General features: G+C 37.9%; 3 protein-coding genes and 1 non-coding gene across 16 annotated transcripts in view; 1 reads left to right on the top strand and 3 right to left on the bottom strand.

The window, feature by feature from the left end:
- The first annotated feature begins 771 nt into the window (after window positions 1–771).
- LOC111264818 (uncharacterized) lies at window positions 772–5,156 on the top strand. The gene is made up of 5 exons (XM_022841003.2): window positions 772–1,824; window positions 2,826–2,950; window positions 3,829–4,044; window positions 4,296–4,429; window positions 4,815–5,156. Exons 1-5 carry the CDS (start codon window positions 1,686–1,688, stop codon window positions 4,906–4,908), a joined length of 708 nt encoding a protein of 235 aa, XP_022696738.1. The 5' UTR covers window positions 772–1,685; the 3' UTR covers window positions 4,909–5,156.
- Window positions 5,157–6,657: 1,501 nt separating this feature from the next.
- On the bottom strand, window positions 6,658–8,930 carry LOC111264826 (small ribosomal subunit protein uS7). Of its 2 annotated transcripts, none has more exons than XM_022841016.2 (3): window positions 8,822–8,930; window positions 7,804–7,958; window positions 6,658–7,354 (listed from the first exon to the last, which is right to left on the bottom strand). In XM_022841016.2, the coding sequence occupies exons 2-3, from the start codon at window positions 7,942–7,944 to the stop codon at window positions 6,866–6,868; spliced, it is 630 nt and encodes a 209-aa protein (XP_022696751.1). In that variant the 5' UTR covers window positions 7,945–7,958; window positions 8,822–8,930; the 3' UTR covers window positions 6,658–6,865. The 2 variants fall into 2 exon arrangements, with proteins under 2 accessions (XP_022696751.1, XP_022696759.1); XM_022841024.2 differs by lacking the exon at window positions 8,822–8,930 and adding an exon at window positions 8,423–8,480.
- An 835-nt stretch (window positions 8,931–9,765) lies between these two features.
- Window positions 9,766–9,838, bottom strand: TRNAM-CAU (transfer RNA methionine (anticodon CAU)). The gene has a single exon. It is a non-coding gene; the product is annotated as a tRNA-Met (tRNA).
- A 776-nt stretch (window positions 9,839–10,614) lies between these two features.
- The window catches only part of numb (NUMB endocytic adaptor protein), a 57,489-nt gene continuing 52,499 nt past the window's right edge, over window positions 10,615–15,604 (bottom strand). For 7 of the 12 annotated variants that reach the window (XM_022840910.2, XM_022840955.2, XM_086970202.1 and 4 more), the window contains one exon: window positions 10,615–11,269. In XM_022840910.2, the coding sequence (XP_022696645.1) occupies window positions 11,102–11,269 (168 nt within the window). In that variant the 3' untranslated portion in view covers window positions 10,615–11,101. Of the gene's footprint in view, window positions 11,780–12,290; window positions 14,318–15,604 lie in introns of those variants that run through there. The other 5 variants (XR_002683086.2, XR_002683079.2, XM_022840927.2 and 2 more) reach the window with 5 other exon arrangements.

Genomic DNA, 15,604 nt, shown 5'->3' with positions numbered 1-15,604 from the left:
TGGATCAACTCTACTTCATATAAGAGTCAAAGCTCAAAGCTTGCGTGACACATTGAATGTGTATGATTACGTCGTTCAAGCAGTGGAGATGCATATGAATTATGAGTTACGCAGAGTGGATCAGCGAAAAAATACGAGCAATGAAGGGGCCAATGGATCTGGATCGAAGAACAGGCTCACTAAAAAAACTTATCTTAATATGATAGGAAATATCAGATGATATATAATCACATTTGGTTGCAAAGACTCATAACAACAGTCTTCATGTTACTTCACCGCGGAATTTCTCATTCGTGCATAGTACACCTAGCATGTACACCTATTACATACTCATTTCAATTACATCAACTTTGTTTTGCAATTTACCCAGTCTCTCAGTCTCTGCATGCCTTAATTGCTTGCTCCCATCGTTAAAATCCGTTTCATTGTCAAAAAGTATTCTGTTTTGTTTGTATTTTCAGAGCTTTCGATATCCTGAGCGTTACATACTGATCTACGTCTTGCAGTCACCTAGCATCATCTTGCAGAGCTACCTTCTGAGGGCCGCCTTCGCCACGTACGTTTATTCGATGATCTATATATGCCCGTCTATTTCGAGCCACCGTTACCACTGTAACCAGTTAGGTGGCAACTCTAAAAATCATCCTCACCATGCGTGCCTATTCTTTGCATATTTTCTGGTTGTAGCTGTTTTTTTTTTGTTGATTATATACACACAAAGAACTTTTTTGCAGCCAGCACTCTATACCAGTCCAAAGACCATCGCACATGACAGCAAACGTGTTGCCACTGTTTGCCCTAGCCAAGGAACAAATCGATTTAGGCGGGTCTTGCCCAGGCGATAGCTTGGAGTAATGCAGGTTTTTCTCTGGTCACCCAGTATTGGTGTATATAGACATACATTTTTGCTCAGACTCACAATCGCAACAGGGAAAACACTTCTATCAGAGATTAGCCCGCACCCCCCTCTTGCTTATCGTGTGTCTTACTTGTTTACAATCCTCAGTGCGTGAGCACGCTGCCAAACGATCTCAGCTCGTGGAGGCGCTCCACAGCAACAGCGACTGTTAAACCAATATCAACTGGCACAGTATCACGTATTATTCGTCTTTCGATATTGAGTGTCTATTTGTGACTGGACAGCAATAACTTCACGCCAGGCTGAAGCCATATAACTAATCTTTCACGAATTGCCATTGTTTAGTGTCGTGTCACTAGGAAAGGTGCGAATCTGTGACTTCGCTCGAGATAGATCGTGCGTATGCCGAAAGGTGACATGGATGCTCGTTTACATTTTTCCGTGTTTAGTGCTGATACTGACGATTGATAAATGTAGGGCAAAAGACAAATCCTACACGGCACATCAAGAACTAAGAATTGTCGAGTTGTTAAAGAGTAGATTGACTAGTGGCTAGTCAGTTGGATTCGATTTAATCATATATCGAAAGATAATATAACTCACTTATCTTGCGCTCTTTTCTGACAATAAGAGCAACAGCGATAACACAAGTTTTACGTAACAGTAATCAAGCAATGGCAATAGCTACTGTGGACCTCGCGCATGGCGAAGGGCAAGGATTATAGTGTGTCTACATTATTGTGTGTGTCAACTGCACCTAAATAAGTGTACGCAAAGCTAAATAATCTTCCACGCTCAGTAGCCACCTGCTGCTAAAATACACATAATGGGTTATCATTATTCATATAATTTTTCGACACTGGCGCCACCAGCGTCAAAGTCCACTTCTAGACGTGCCTGCTCCACAGGAAAGACTACGTGTGTGACGATATATCTCGTATTTGTAATTGGGGCTGCAGCCTATGGTAAGTCACTGGAAAATTTTCATGTTGTATTGAGACACCAAACTTTTACATTTTATAATACGACATCCATAAGCAGTGAAGTACAATTCGAACGTGGACCAATCGTTCAGCTTCATTATGTGGGTCAATCAACGTACCATGATGAAATAGACAACGATCTTAGTCGGTAAAACGAAGATAACACGGCTGCAGGATCGATCATGGTAATTCGTTCATTACTTGATTTCACTAAGCATGCTGTAGCGTCTTTCATGTGTGCGATTAGAGGCTGCAGAATTTAAAGTCTGTACAGACTAGCTACGAGCTGTCTAATACCAAAACTCAAATCATTTAGTTAGTCTAGTTAAATGAGGTGGTTGTCAGTGTATAATAGTCAACTACAGAACGGGAGAATTCTACCACAAATGTCCGTCGCTTAATTTCTTCTTTAGAAATCGAGTGACTTAACAAGATAACTTAAAAGTTTTTAATTGATTGACACCGAAACTCCCGAGACTTTTCGAACCTCTCAATAAACTGCTATCAACTGAAGTTAATGATAATGGGCGATTAGTTCACCTACATATCAATTAAGAAAAAAAGAGGCCTTGCCGCCTTTACTTATCTCTAGATCTACGTTTCGCTGGAAAAACAGTTGCACATTATTGATTAGAATATTAGGCAGTCTACTGACAGTTGCAATCTTATAAATTTAATACTTTTTTTCTTACCAAAGTGTCCTATAAGTGCTCAAAACAAACGCACCATTAAGTCAACAAAGCTCAAGCGGTCATGCAGGAATATTACAAAACTAGTAGTATTATATTATTCAAGATTTAAGCATGACCATAATTAATTATTGTCATCTACACGATAGTTCTATCCTGCTATGAATTACCGAAGTACCAAGAATAGAGCAGTCGATCTATGATTGTCTAAACTTGCCAACTAAACACATTACTAATGAGCTTTTCTTCGATGTATTGTTTTCTATGATCCGAAACGGCCGATGGCCATTTTAGCGCAGAATGCAGATCAGATTTTTGACGATGCGCTCAACAATGTAAAAAACACAACAAGGATTCGAATGCGCTTGGATCCGCTTCGGCTTGATGACATGGTTACGCAGAAAATCGTTGTGCATGACGTAAGATTCTAGACATAGTTCGAAGTTTCTCCCTAAATTCTATCCAGAATAATGGGCCTCACTTTCTTTGCTTTGGTTCCTCTTTATGGAACTTCGCTCGAACTGATTTAGCATAAACAACCGGTTTCAATTATGTGGAATCTAAATGGTAATAGACTGTTTAGGTACAACAGAAACAAAGAAAGACCATCGTATTTGTAAGCTCTCTATAATAATTCATAGTGAATTGAACATTTCTGCATGTATGTAAATCCATAGACAAACTGATGCTTAATGTTCTCCATACGCATTGTTTGCAAGAATTGATAAAATGCTTGTTTGGATAAAATATATATCATTAGCTGCCAGCATCATTTGAACAATTAGCCAGAAAGATGACAAGATTAGCGCGTATTTTGCATTTGTAATTTTTCTGTCGGTGTTTCGTACTTGTAGACATACTTTTCCGTTAACAGTTTTCAAATACGTAGCAAATAAAGATCAGAGATCTATTTGTCTGTTCTATTTATAGACAGAGTTTTTGTTTCTCCCTCGTTTTAGTTTCTCGCTGCTGAAATAAGAGATCGCTCGAAGTCTTGAGTGCTATTTCAATTTCAAAAAAAATAAAAACAGCCATAATTTCCCCTAATAAAAATATATATGTTTTTAAAAAAAATACGGATGTTTTTCACTTTCTGAACAAAGAAAATTTTGTATTTCGTATAACATTCTGAAGAAATCTTATGCTTGAGACCTTAGAGAAATTGGCCCAATGTTAACGAATAGGAGTATTAATAAAAATTCCAGCTTCATTGCAGTTAAGAATAGAAATCTATAGAAGGATCTAAACGGCCGAAATCAGTTTACTTAACACTAAAAAATGCCAGTGGTTTATTTAGATTACCATTCGTAACCTGCTCAGCCTGGAAAGGCAAGGCCCCGCATTGATCTCAAGTAGCAGACAAAACTTGACAATGGACGCGGGGTTGGCTTTTCGCAATGTCGTTGTTGAGGCCAAGTTTCGCCTCAAGCGTGAACCGCGAGTTCTGCGTATTCGAGGATCGGTGTCTGCAATTCTGGAACGACTCGTTGCCAAAATTCGCCTGTATGCAAATGTAAGTTGAAGTTTAATTAAGCGTATATAGGAGGTGTATCTGGGGAGCAAGGAGCGTATCTGCTTTAATAAATCGTAGCACGTGGACTATTGGGGAATCAAAAAATTAGCGAACCACTACACCGATCTGGCATCGATTCAGCCTCATTGGTAGGTCGCAACTTAGGAACTGTAGAAACTTTCTTATACAACCATTTTAAATAACAGTGAGTAACATTAACAAATTAACAAAGATGTATGATACCGTACCAGATACTTGCAGGCACAGTGGCTCTGGTATATTTCGAAGTGACTGAACTCGGCCATCTACGTGTGACCAATCTTACGGGAGCTGGGGCCCTCAACAAACTCGCGCGAACGTTAACGCAACGATTCCTTATCGATAGGTGAATGACCAAGCTTATTTTAAGCCTCTTTTGCCATTATATTTTTCAGCAATATGTAACTAACACTCTTTTTGCAACAGTCACAAAAAGCAAAATATGAGTCAGCTATATGGACGTAATAAAGTCACATTTACCTAGGGCATCAAAAAATTACAATGCGGTTGTGCTTCAAAAACCTTGTATGTAAATATTGAAATATAGATACGTTACGAATGTAGGTCGTTAATTATTAATGTATCTTTTGTTCGCACATAGAAGCTAACTAGTCTTAAGGGTCAAGCCCATCGTTTTGTAATATACATAAGGTTTCACATTGTTAATTTTAATTTTCCTTATTAAGGTCGCTAATGCAATTTCCATATTTTCCGTATATTTACAACTGAAGAAATCTAGAAAGGATTCGACAAGTTATCCAGAAACGAGGTCGTGAGGCAATTGAGCAGACGCTTCGAGGGACCAATTTAAGTTCGCTACTCTGAACTCCGTGGAGGCTGCTAGCTGCATAGAGCGTATGGCATTGTCGAGTATGTACATAGTCGAATCGAACGGACTGTACTAGTTGTCTTCCAGTCCTATTTAGGGCACCCTCGTCTAACTAAAATCTTTTATGAACTACTCCATACTGCTCCATATATATATATATATATATATATATATCTATATATATATGAAATACTATTTTATTCATTATGAATTAGAAAGAATAAAAAACATATCTTAAAAATCACGCAAATATTTTTCGTACTTTGAGAACATATTGGGTTGTCGAAAAGGTATAGATGACGTCATGCCACACATCTCAAACACATAGCAGGAGTCGTGCTTAGCTAATAGCATAAAGACAGGATTTGAAAGCTGACATTGAGCAGGTGTGCTAATTCCTTGTAGTGCTTTTGTTCAGACTCAAGAGAAATCGCCTTAAAGATGAGTAAAACTTCTGCACAAATTCACTATACTCCACAATCTGATTACCATAGGGGCATACGTGCATGTCTAAAAGAAATGGTTGATATTTATGGTCAAAATGCGTTATCAGAACAAACGGCTCAGAGACGGTTCTCTTGATCTTGCTCCGGAAATTTCAATCTCCATCCATATCATCTCATAGTGGTCGACCAACTACGGGAGAAATAGACCAGATTATTGTGAAAATGAGTAGCTAAGATTTCGCCAAATTACCAACTATGTTTTACCAAACAATTGTAAGCCGTTTTAAGAAGGCTAAGTACAAAAACAGTTCGATGCTTGAGTGTCACACGAATTGACGCAAAAATAGTTACTCAATCGCAGAAGGTCATCGATGATCAAGATGACACACACACTGAATTTCGTAATAAAAAAATATGTTAAATTTTGGCTTCAAACGGTATGTTGAGATAAACCAATGACAATGATATTAGATGTTTCATTACAATAAAATTGCCTGTAGAAATCAATATACGAAATAAATTGCTTACCAAACGTTACCACTAAAATTGATAACATTCATTTTGAATGCTCTGAAGTGTTCTATTGCCGTTAACAAAAAGCGGATAGAGGAGATATAATATAAAAAAAAAAAAAAAAGATGGGACGCGCTTGCTAACCGAACTGTTATTTTCAAAACAATAAGCCGTTCGAAGTATGCTACCCGTAGATGTTGGCTAGCAGGACCATCATTAGGGCAGAAATGTGTAGACTTCATGGTCGAAATCATACTAATAACCTTTTAGGTATCTAATGTAAACATGATTTGATTGTGATTACTATCGGCCATTGTGGCTGAACAACACCTAGTGTAATAATCACAGTGGATTGCTTATAATGCGGCTTCAGTAGTAAGCTACACCGTATTATTTACTTACACTCTAAAGAAGCTAGCTGGTACATTTTCTAAATTATTTTTCAACACGTCGTTTACGATAGTACCACAAACCGTTTCCCATTACGCCTCATTTTATCATAATCATACCGGATATTTACAATTTTATATATTGAACAGAAGCATAAACCCACGTATTATATATCTGCGAATTGGACTCTGTCACTAAATATTGCTTTTTGAACTGTAAAAACCAGGTTACTGTCAAATATATCTGCGTAGCCCGTTTCAACCACCCTACCAAAAATTTAAGCTAAACCGCTTCTACATTTCCTACAAAAGCAAATATTCTACAAAAAAAATCTATTTGCAAAAAACAAAATTTGCTGAACACTCTCTAATTGTCCAACACAAAACTCATGCCAAATTAGTGTGCTTAAAGCCGCACATGGACGTTTTATTATTAAATCCCACTTCGCGACAAGTTTCTGGCCACCACCGCCGCCATGGTGACGATGGCCTTTACTGTGACCAATAGCAGCCAACGACATAGTCCAGCACACATTTTCATGTAAGAAACAACAGTTGTCAAGTTGTTTTCCCGTGTCTGTATCGTCTTTTCGTCCATGCACGACTTAACGGTTCGACTTGGCGACACGCTCGAGTTCGTCCTTTTTTTTAATCGCATACGAGTTGGACGATCCCTTTGAAGCGTTTATGAGCTCATCGGCGAGGCACTCAGCAATGGTCTTGATGTTACGGAAGGCGGCTTCCCGGGCTCCGGTGCACAGAAGCCAGATAGCTTGGTTCACCCGACGTAGCGGCGACACATCGACGGCTTGACGTCGTACAGTACCAGCACGACCGATACGGGTCGAGTCTTCACGAGGTCCGGCATTGATGATTGCATTTACGAGAATCTGGAGCGGGTTTTCACCCGTCAGCAAGTGGATGATCTCAAATGCGTGCTTGATAATACGCACGGCGAGAATCTTCTTGCCATTGTTGCGGCCGTGCATCATCATCGAGTTCGTAAGCCGCTCAACGATGGGGCACTGCGCCTTGCGAAAGCGTTTGGCTGCGTAACGACCGGATGAGTGCGGCAGGTATTTGGCATGTTTTTCCTATAAAAAAAGCAAAACAACATGACGAGACGCCGAAATTCGTAATGGGTTTTGTAATGAAGTACGATCCCGATTTCGTAATCGATAAGACTAGTTCGGAAAAGGGATGTATACGGCCTTCTTCCGTACGTAACTGAAAATGCCATACAGGCATGTAAGCGTTTGTATTATAACCAATCATTATGATTATAATTTATAATGTTAATAAGATAACAAACTAAGAGAAAGCTTTAGATCCAAATTCTAAGCGTGTCTTCCATCTAATTTGTCCGCCTATGATCCAAAATAGAGCCACCATTGTATTGTACATTGCGAACTGCTTTTATCAAAAACACATCCTGTGTACTGACAAAAACTACTCACGTTTCATGAGACTGAATTGCGTGCGCACATTTTCGATTTGCCTCTTTCCTTAGAGACACAAACATGCACAGCTTGCATGTACGTACCTTGACAGCGATGTAGTCCTGCAGGCCAATGTCCTTAACCTCAACGTCGGCGGACGACCAACGGCCGAATAGCTTAATGTCAATTATCTCAGCAGCCACAACAGGTGCTGATTCTTGTACCTCTTCGGACCAGTCCGCCATATTAAATTAGAATTCTGAAAATTTTAACATAAAAAATCAAAACACGAATTGAGATAGACATCGCAATAAGATTAAAGGATGTAATGCACTGTAACAACATAAACACTGCCTTGCGGGGTACGAATAATTTACACTCGTAAAAGACGGGAGGACGAAAGATTACCTATAGGGATCGTCATACACTTCATGAAATACACCGGTGTGAATTCTATAGGCTCTCTCAATGCATTTGCTTTAACCATTCGTCGATCTAGAGTGCATCACGACGCCTGGCTATGGAGTTTTCTTCACAGAAATCGTAACGTGCATATAAATCGCGTCGAGAAAAACTACCGAGAAACACATTTTGTATTTACAGCTGATTAGCCTTATCCTAAACTAGAAACTCCTTTAAACGCTCGTTATATTCAGATGCATCAAAGTGCTTCATAAAACCCTGCTGTAGTTAACAAAAAATCGGTCGTGGGTTATACTTAACCAACATTGGACGTTCGGCACTGCAAAAACTGTACAGTCACTATCGCATTGAATCGATTTCCAGGAGAAACTGCGGGATCATATCTAGAAAGTAGGCGTCAATTTTTTTATTCACAGTACCAAGCTGGCTGAGGGCCAGCTTCGGTTTTCAATTGGAAACCGACAACCAATTCTAATGGCCAGTCGAACTTAGATTCGTCGAATAACTACAAGCCATTCAGCTATCGCACGTGAGGCAGGAACATGGCGACTCAGAACATTGAAATTTTCAGTAATTTTCGCGTGTATTTTTTGCGCTTAGTTGCACGGTCTCACGAAGAAGTAATCCACAATATAATACTTTGAAGATAATTATAAAATAATAAAAATTAGCAAGAAATCTAAAAAAACGACCACATACACAGCTTGCACCAGCAAGGCCACGAGGCGAAAAGAGTCGGTACCAGATAAACGCCAGCCAACTCCCGCCAAACATAAGATACAATCGAATTTGCTTGAAGTTATTTTCCAGTTAACTCTGCAACAAAGTATCGCGCAATTGGTATATCGAGGATAACAATTTGAACAGCTTTTATGAGAGAAATCATTACCAACATATATGTTTTTCATATAGATTCGCAAAAATACTAAAACACTTAACCCGCTTTTTTAGCGGATGGCCCAAATAATAAACATTGTGTTCGATGCCAATGGCAGAAAAATTTAAATTAGTGTTACAACTGCTCGGCCCCTTTCTTAACGCAGGTTAGCTCTAACAAACGAAAAAGCAAACAGAAAAAACGGCAACAAAAGTAATCGATAAAGTTCGGTTTATACACTAGAGGTTTATTTTGCGCGAAAGAGCCTTCATTGCGTAAATGGAGAAGCTAAGTTTCATAACCAGAGCGCCATAAATAAATTAAGGATGACGATTATTTAATTGAAATAAGCGTACAAAGTATAGGAAGGGATTGCTTTTAATAAGTGATATTTTGATCAAGAGGAACACTTGCAAATAACACGAATCGCTGTAGCTTATTGTGCGTAAGTACGTAAGTAAAAGTGGTGTGGCTAAATCAATAATCAATTTTCGTAGAGATTTATACGCGGTAATAATTAATAGACAAGATGATGCGTCGCCCGATTTTCTAAATAAATACACTCAACAGCAGGTCATGCATGTTATGAACTGAGAAAGCATCCATCTGATCAAACTGGTAACATGGCTTCATAAAATTCTAGACAACCTTGTGGAAAGAAAGTTGGTAGGTTCTTCTAGAAATAAATATATATTATCATAGCGTCGATATACAGGTATATTAAAATGCACACGGCAATGGAAATTTCGAAATTAAAAGAAAACTATGCCCCGGGTGAGGATCGAACTCACGACCTTCAGATTATGAGACTGACGCGCTGCCTACTGCGCTACCGAGGCGTGACTACAAAGCGGCATTGTTTACTATTTACCTGCAAATATAAACCAGGAAAAAATGAGGTAGTATTGTGCAGCGCAAAAGACCTCAACCCACCGAGTAATAATAAAGCATCAAACTTTTTGATCTTATATTTTAAGGCCGCGATAGATAGTACCTAACGGTAGCACTTAGTTGTTGTTATTTATGTGTAATGGAATCTAAAATTGTGAGACTGGTTGTAGGCTTGCACTGTAAGTGTTCTTGCCCTTGCGCAATATATAATTTTTTTGTTATTTTACAGTGTTCCATTAAGCATAGCCGTATACGAAAGAGGTTCGAATCTTTCATGATTTTTTCTACTACTCTTATTTAAACTCACGGGCTTGATACTAATAAACAAACCTTAAAATATGGTGTCTTATCGAAAAATAAACTGAAGAAAATTAAAAAAAGTAATGGCGAATATTCAAATGTTAGTAAAACGCTGATTTTTCCTATAATAATTTTCTTCTTCTTTCCCTATTTTTGCATATATTTGATAAGTTACATAGCTTTTTAGTGCGCTATTAGATATTTTTAGATACGTTATGTACATATTTTTATAACGAAAACATACACTTCTCTCTAAATGCGTTGTTATTATATACAATTCGAAACTGAACCACATGATTGGCTAGCTAAGTCATTCGCTCACCGCTTAACAAACACATCAGAACTACCATCATAATATATTCATACCTAATAAAGTATCTAATCTTATATAAACTGTCAGGCTCAATGAAAACACCAAGACTGCTCTAAGTTCTTATACTTACATAAATAAGCGTATTTATTAGCCGTGTTCTGAATGACAAAGTTTCAAGCTAAACTTCCCTTGCATTCATTTTTTTTCTCTCTTCCTTCTCTTCGTTTCGATCGCCTGTCTTTTCTTTGATCTCAGCCTTTTCAATTTAATAACGCGACGTCGTCTATCCCAAACCACAATCGTTTTCCCATCGTTATAATCATGATCACTTTCTTATTATCATTATTGTTTTCATCGTTATCAGCAGAATTATATACTTGTCTTTCTATTTTCACATCGGCCCGTTCTGTAGGGTGTGCTATCTCTCTAGCGTGTCATCAGTCATACCATTTTGCTTTCAAATATCAAGAAACTATGGCAGTTTCTTCGTCCTCTTTTTAAAATTGGTTTTATTTTTAGAGAAGAGGCCACGCTGACCTCTTACTGCTCATCATCCTTTGAAGAGAAAGGTCTCTATGGAGGACAAGTCCTTACAACCTCATACATTTGGAACATAGACTCGAAAAGGTTTATGCTTGTTTTTCGTCATTCCGAATGTGAGCGACTGCTCTCGCCATAGCTTCATAACGAATGAGTCCGTTGTTGGGCAATCCGGGTTATCTGCACTGAGCGTTCGGTCCCCAACCGTTTTCGATGTGCGGCTCAACTGAAAAGCATTTCGGTAGATGCAGGTAGGTGGTTAACTTCATTATGGGCTTCACGAAAAGCTTGCCTCAGGATTCTATCTCCATCATCTATGCCATATTCTCACTTAGTCTTGTCGTTATCTTGTCTTTAGTGACAGAGGAAATACACAACGCGATGTGATTGATTGACCGGGATGCCGGTGCTGCTAATGTCTTAAAAATCAATAGCCAGCACGGGGTTCTTTTGTAGGACGGCTCTTTAATATATATATATATATATATATATATATATATACGAGTGTATAAATCATTATGTGTATATAGAGCATGAGTTAGACTAAGTAGTTCTGCACTAGCTCTGGCTCCCCCAGACAGAGTCTAAATTATGTAACCGGTTGTATTAAAGTAAGATTTCAGTTTAAACCGTCGCGACAAACGACCTGAGCAAACGATTCCATCCTTGACTATTCTCCATTTCGAGTTTATATAATGTTGTTTCGGATCGAACGCCCATCATATTCATGATCCACCTGCAACGTATATATATATATATATATATATATATAGTCTCAATTAAATACATAAGTTAATATCAGTCAATATACCGGTAAGACAGAGGATGCGGGTTCCTACTATTATATGAATGTATGTGTTTTTTTTATGTAATTGGAAACAGTTAAGAGGCCCTCTTCATATAATGTTATCATTACGTACGTTTTTGTTTCCTTCGTTTGATTTTACATCTATCGAAAGTATTACTAAGCACAATTGTTTTGACTTCTTATCGCAATCCGTGTGAAGCAGCACAATGTCGCCACCTACTGTTAAAGTAATAAATTGAAATTAAAAGTTGAAAATTACAAAGAACGAGTGATAATTTTCCAGCAATCAATATCTATGGACATCACTTACTCGGTTGTCTTCATAGTGCCTTCGGATTTAATAGCATAGACATCTTTGAAGCGACTAAAGTACGTATACAAATAGATAAGTAAAATGTCTAATTGTGCCTATGCACCACATACAGGAAATACAAAAACCTCAAAGAATCCACATAACGAAGAAAAAGTGTTTATTCAGCCATTGGGCGCCTGCAACAACTCTGATCCACATGGTTGCATTTTCACGTAAGAACACATAGTCACGCTATCCAAAACAAACGTTCCCTAACTAGAATGCAAACGAGGCTTATGTCTAGATTAGTCGCTTCGACGCAAAGCAAGATAGATACGTTTCGCACAGACAATTGGCGCCTATAGCGCGGTTTCACGCTGTTTCAGAATTCGTAGAACTGTTATAAACTTAATACGGCCCACAAGTTACGCTACGATGTCTCATGGGATTCGGTGTTTTCTGTCGTCATTTCCACCCCTTCTTTTTTTTCTATAGATATCCTCAGTAAAAGATGATCGTGGTAGTTTTTTTTTTATCGCTAGCTGAAGATGGTGACAGTGTGCTGTCCAAGTAGCGTCTTGGAATATTCGGCTATTGTTTGAGGCAGCAAAATTCGGACGGATATCGTACCTCTGTATGAAGAGGGCGTCATTTCAGCGGGTTTCGGTGTCGCGTGAAAAGCATATTGATTGGGTACTTGTAATATGTTTCGTTTGTGTCATGAATAATGCTCTTTATTAACTCTAACGATGATAAGAATACGTATACTTATTATATGTGCATGTATATACAAAATGGGCAGACTCTATAATAAGTTGCAGCAGAAAGGCAGTGGCGCCCAACAGATGGATAGACAGTAGTTATTATTGTTATTATGTGTTTGTCCCTAATTCTCAATATAGAACTTAGAATTAGAGTCAATGTAACTTGGACTGTTGCTAGTAGCATGATTAACTCTTGTGGCTTGAGTTCCATCATGCCACTCTTTTTCTGAGTGCTACAACTATTTATGTATTTCCCATTAGAGTCCTTCTCTATAGTATTTCTAAGGTGTGTGGGGACCTGTTACTAGTAGCCACAGCGTAACTGATCACCTCTCAGGGATCTTTAAAAAAATGTTCTCACTGATCCGGCTCTTCGCGTGGCATGCATAGACGCAGACGTGAGTAAGCAAGTCTTGCAGTAACACTTCGTAACGCTAATTTCTATATAAGATGTTCTTTAATCAAACATAATTATCATTCATCAATTCATGTTGGTTCGATCTCATCTTTACTTATTTTTGACAACTGAATAGCTCCCGCAATCTGTTGCTGTTGCCGTACTTGTTATTATTATATATATTGAATTATGTCTATATGTGTTTTCATTTTCTCGACGTTATCTTCCTGGTTCGTTTATATTTTGTGTATATATACTATATTACTTACATTTAAAATGTATGTATGCTCTTGACATTATTGTTTGTATTTATCATAATTATTGATAATATTAAGTATATACCACTTTTAACATGTAAACTAAACAAATCTTTTTTACGATCCCTTTCACCGTTGCCTTTGCTATAGACTAGGTTACATGGACCGTACACTGGTGTTCATCTTCGTACGAAGTAGAACTTAACCGTTCACATTTTCTGTCCTGTTTCGTGCATATATATATATATATATATATATATATATATATATATCCTCTGTGTTTTTTACTCTAATCTTCAATTGTCTACTACTTTGTTTATGACGATTTCCGTCTGTTACATATTATGTTCGTTGCGGGTTATTAATCTCGTGTTATAGTGTGTTTAGAGACGCCTCTAGCTTGCACCTGAGTGGTCATATGTATGATCTAGTTTTCCGTTTCCGTCCTCAAGAAATAGCAGTATCATTGTGTTAGCTAATTAGGGGTCTATTAGAACATTCTGGTCTAGCAGGAGGGTTGCAATGTTGAGGAGTTTGCTATCCATCTAAGTTCTCACTTAATGTTCATATTCGTCCTTTTATCTTTATTAAAATATGTTGTTTATGTAAGAATAACTATGCCATTTCAATTGCATTAAAAGTAGAACGTACAATCGCTTTTCGAGGGCCACTGGTTACTCATTATGGTCCAGGCACTCCCAACTTTTCACGATATGGTCTTTAGCGTTCAGGTTATTTCGACCCGCTGTAGAATACCTGACCAATAGAAAAACAAACCATAGAAGTAGTGCAGAAGTTCAGAAGACAAATAGAATAAGGTCGTATATTATCACTAGAACGTAGCCGCAGAAATCACAACAATTCTGAAGGCCTTGTGAAGCGATCACTTTTTTTTAAGTTGTAAGCCATTCTAAAACAATATCGCTATTGTGAATTTTCATTTCTAATGCGTTCAGATATATTTGGACTACGTTCACTGTTCTTTTTTTCTTTTGTTTCTGTTACGATATTACTATTTACGCAAATGCATAGGCAAACCAAACTATTAGACAATATATATTAGTTTAACCGCAGGCTTATCTTTTTTTTTTATTCATCAACAAATAATCTTAGAGTAACGAAGAACAAAGAAAAATTCATTAACAGGGCCAATACAACAATCATCATTTTTATCGAAGCCGTACTATTAGATGTGCTCCCTCAGTGGCACATACTTCACCAATACGATATATTGGAATTACAATGACCACAAATTCTTTTTAAATGTATAGTTCTGGTATATTATTATTTTCTCGTTGCCTTTTTACAGTCTTTAGCATTAGCGTCAGCGACGGCACAGTTAGGTTTATTAGCGGCTAGTATTCCAACGCACCCCCCAAGTGTAATGAGGTTTGTTTTTCGACAATTGCTCCCCCGTACACTCGTGATGCAAACATTTCGCAGCTCTTTTTTTCCTTGCCTGCCTGCCTCCCTGCGCGCCATGTATGTGCGTTCATCGTTCACTTCAGACGGGTCGCCTGTCTTTACGTCGTTCCGTGACGGCTACTTGCTTGCTCCATTTTATTGCTGCCATCACATGGTTTCATCGTATGTGCCCATTACCGAGAAGATGATATATAATCTATAGCAGGACTTGTTCGGCAGAGTTGTCCCTGTACATACTGTCAACTATTACGAATAATAGTAATATAATAGATATACTATAATACACAATAATTTGTGGTATCTTTCTTAGCCTTTTTTTTATAAGATAGATTACTATCATTATAATTTCTCCGCTTATTTCGACGTAATAGTTGTTACTTTCATATGTCTCGTTTTCCCTGCTTTTAAAAATGTCGTAATCAGTTTTGTAAGCTCACCGAATCCTGCCAAGTTATCAATGAGTCTATTTAGCTTATAATTATCATCGCTTGCTAGCCAGTTGTCAATTCACCGAAACATATGTACTTGCATGTGTGTGTGTCTATGTACCACCATTGCAATGTACTTTTCCATAGATTATACTTTTTCCTTCGCCCAGTTTTCTTCTCGTTCATATAT

The sequence above is a fragment of the Varroa jacobsoni genome, unplaced genomic scaffold (assembly GCF_002532875.2).
Source record: "Varroa jacobsoni isolate VJ856 unplaced genomic scaffold, vjacob_1.0 scaffold_98, whole genome shotgun sequence".
Taxonomy (NCBI): Eukaryota; Metazoa; Arthropoda; class Arachnida; order Mesostigmata; family Varroidae; genus Varroa; species Varroa jacobsoni.
Note: the sequence above shows the minus strand (reverse complement) of the source record. Positions and strands in the feature narration are given on the sequence as shown.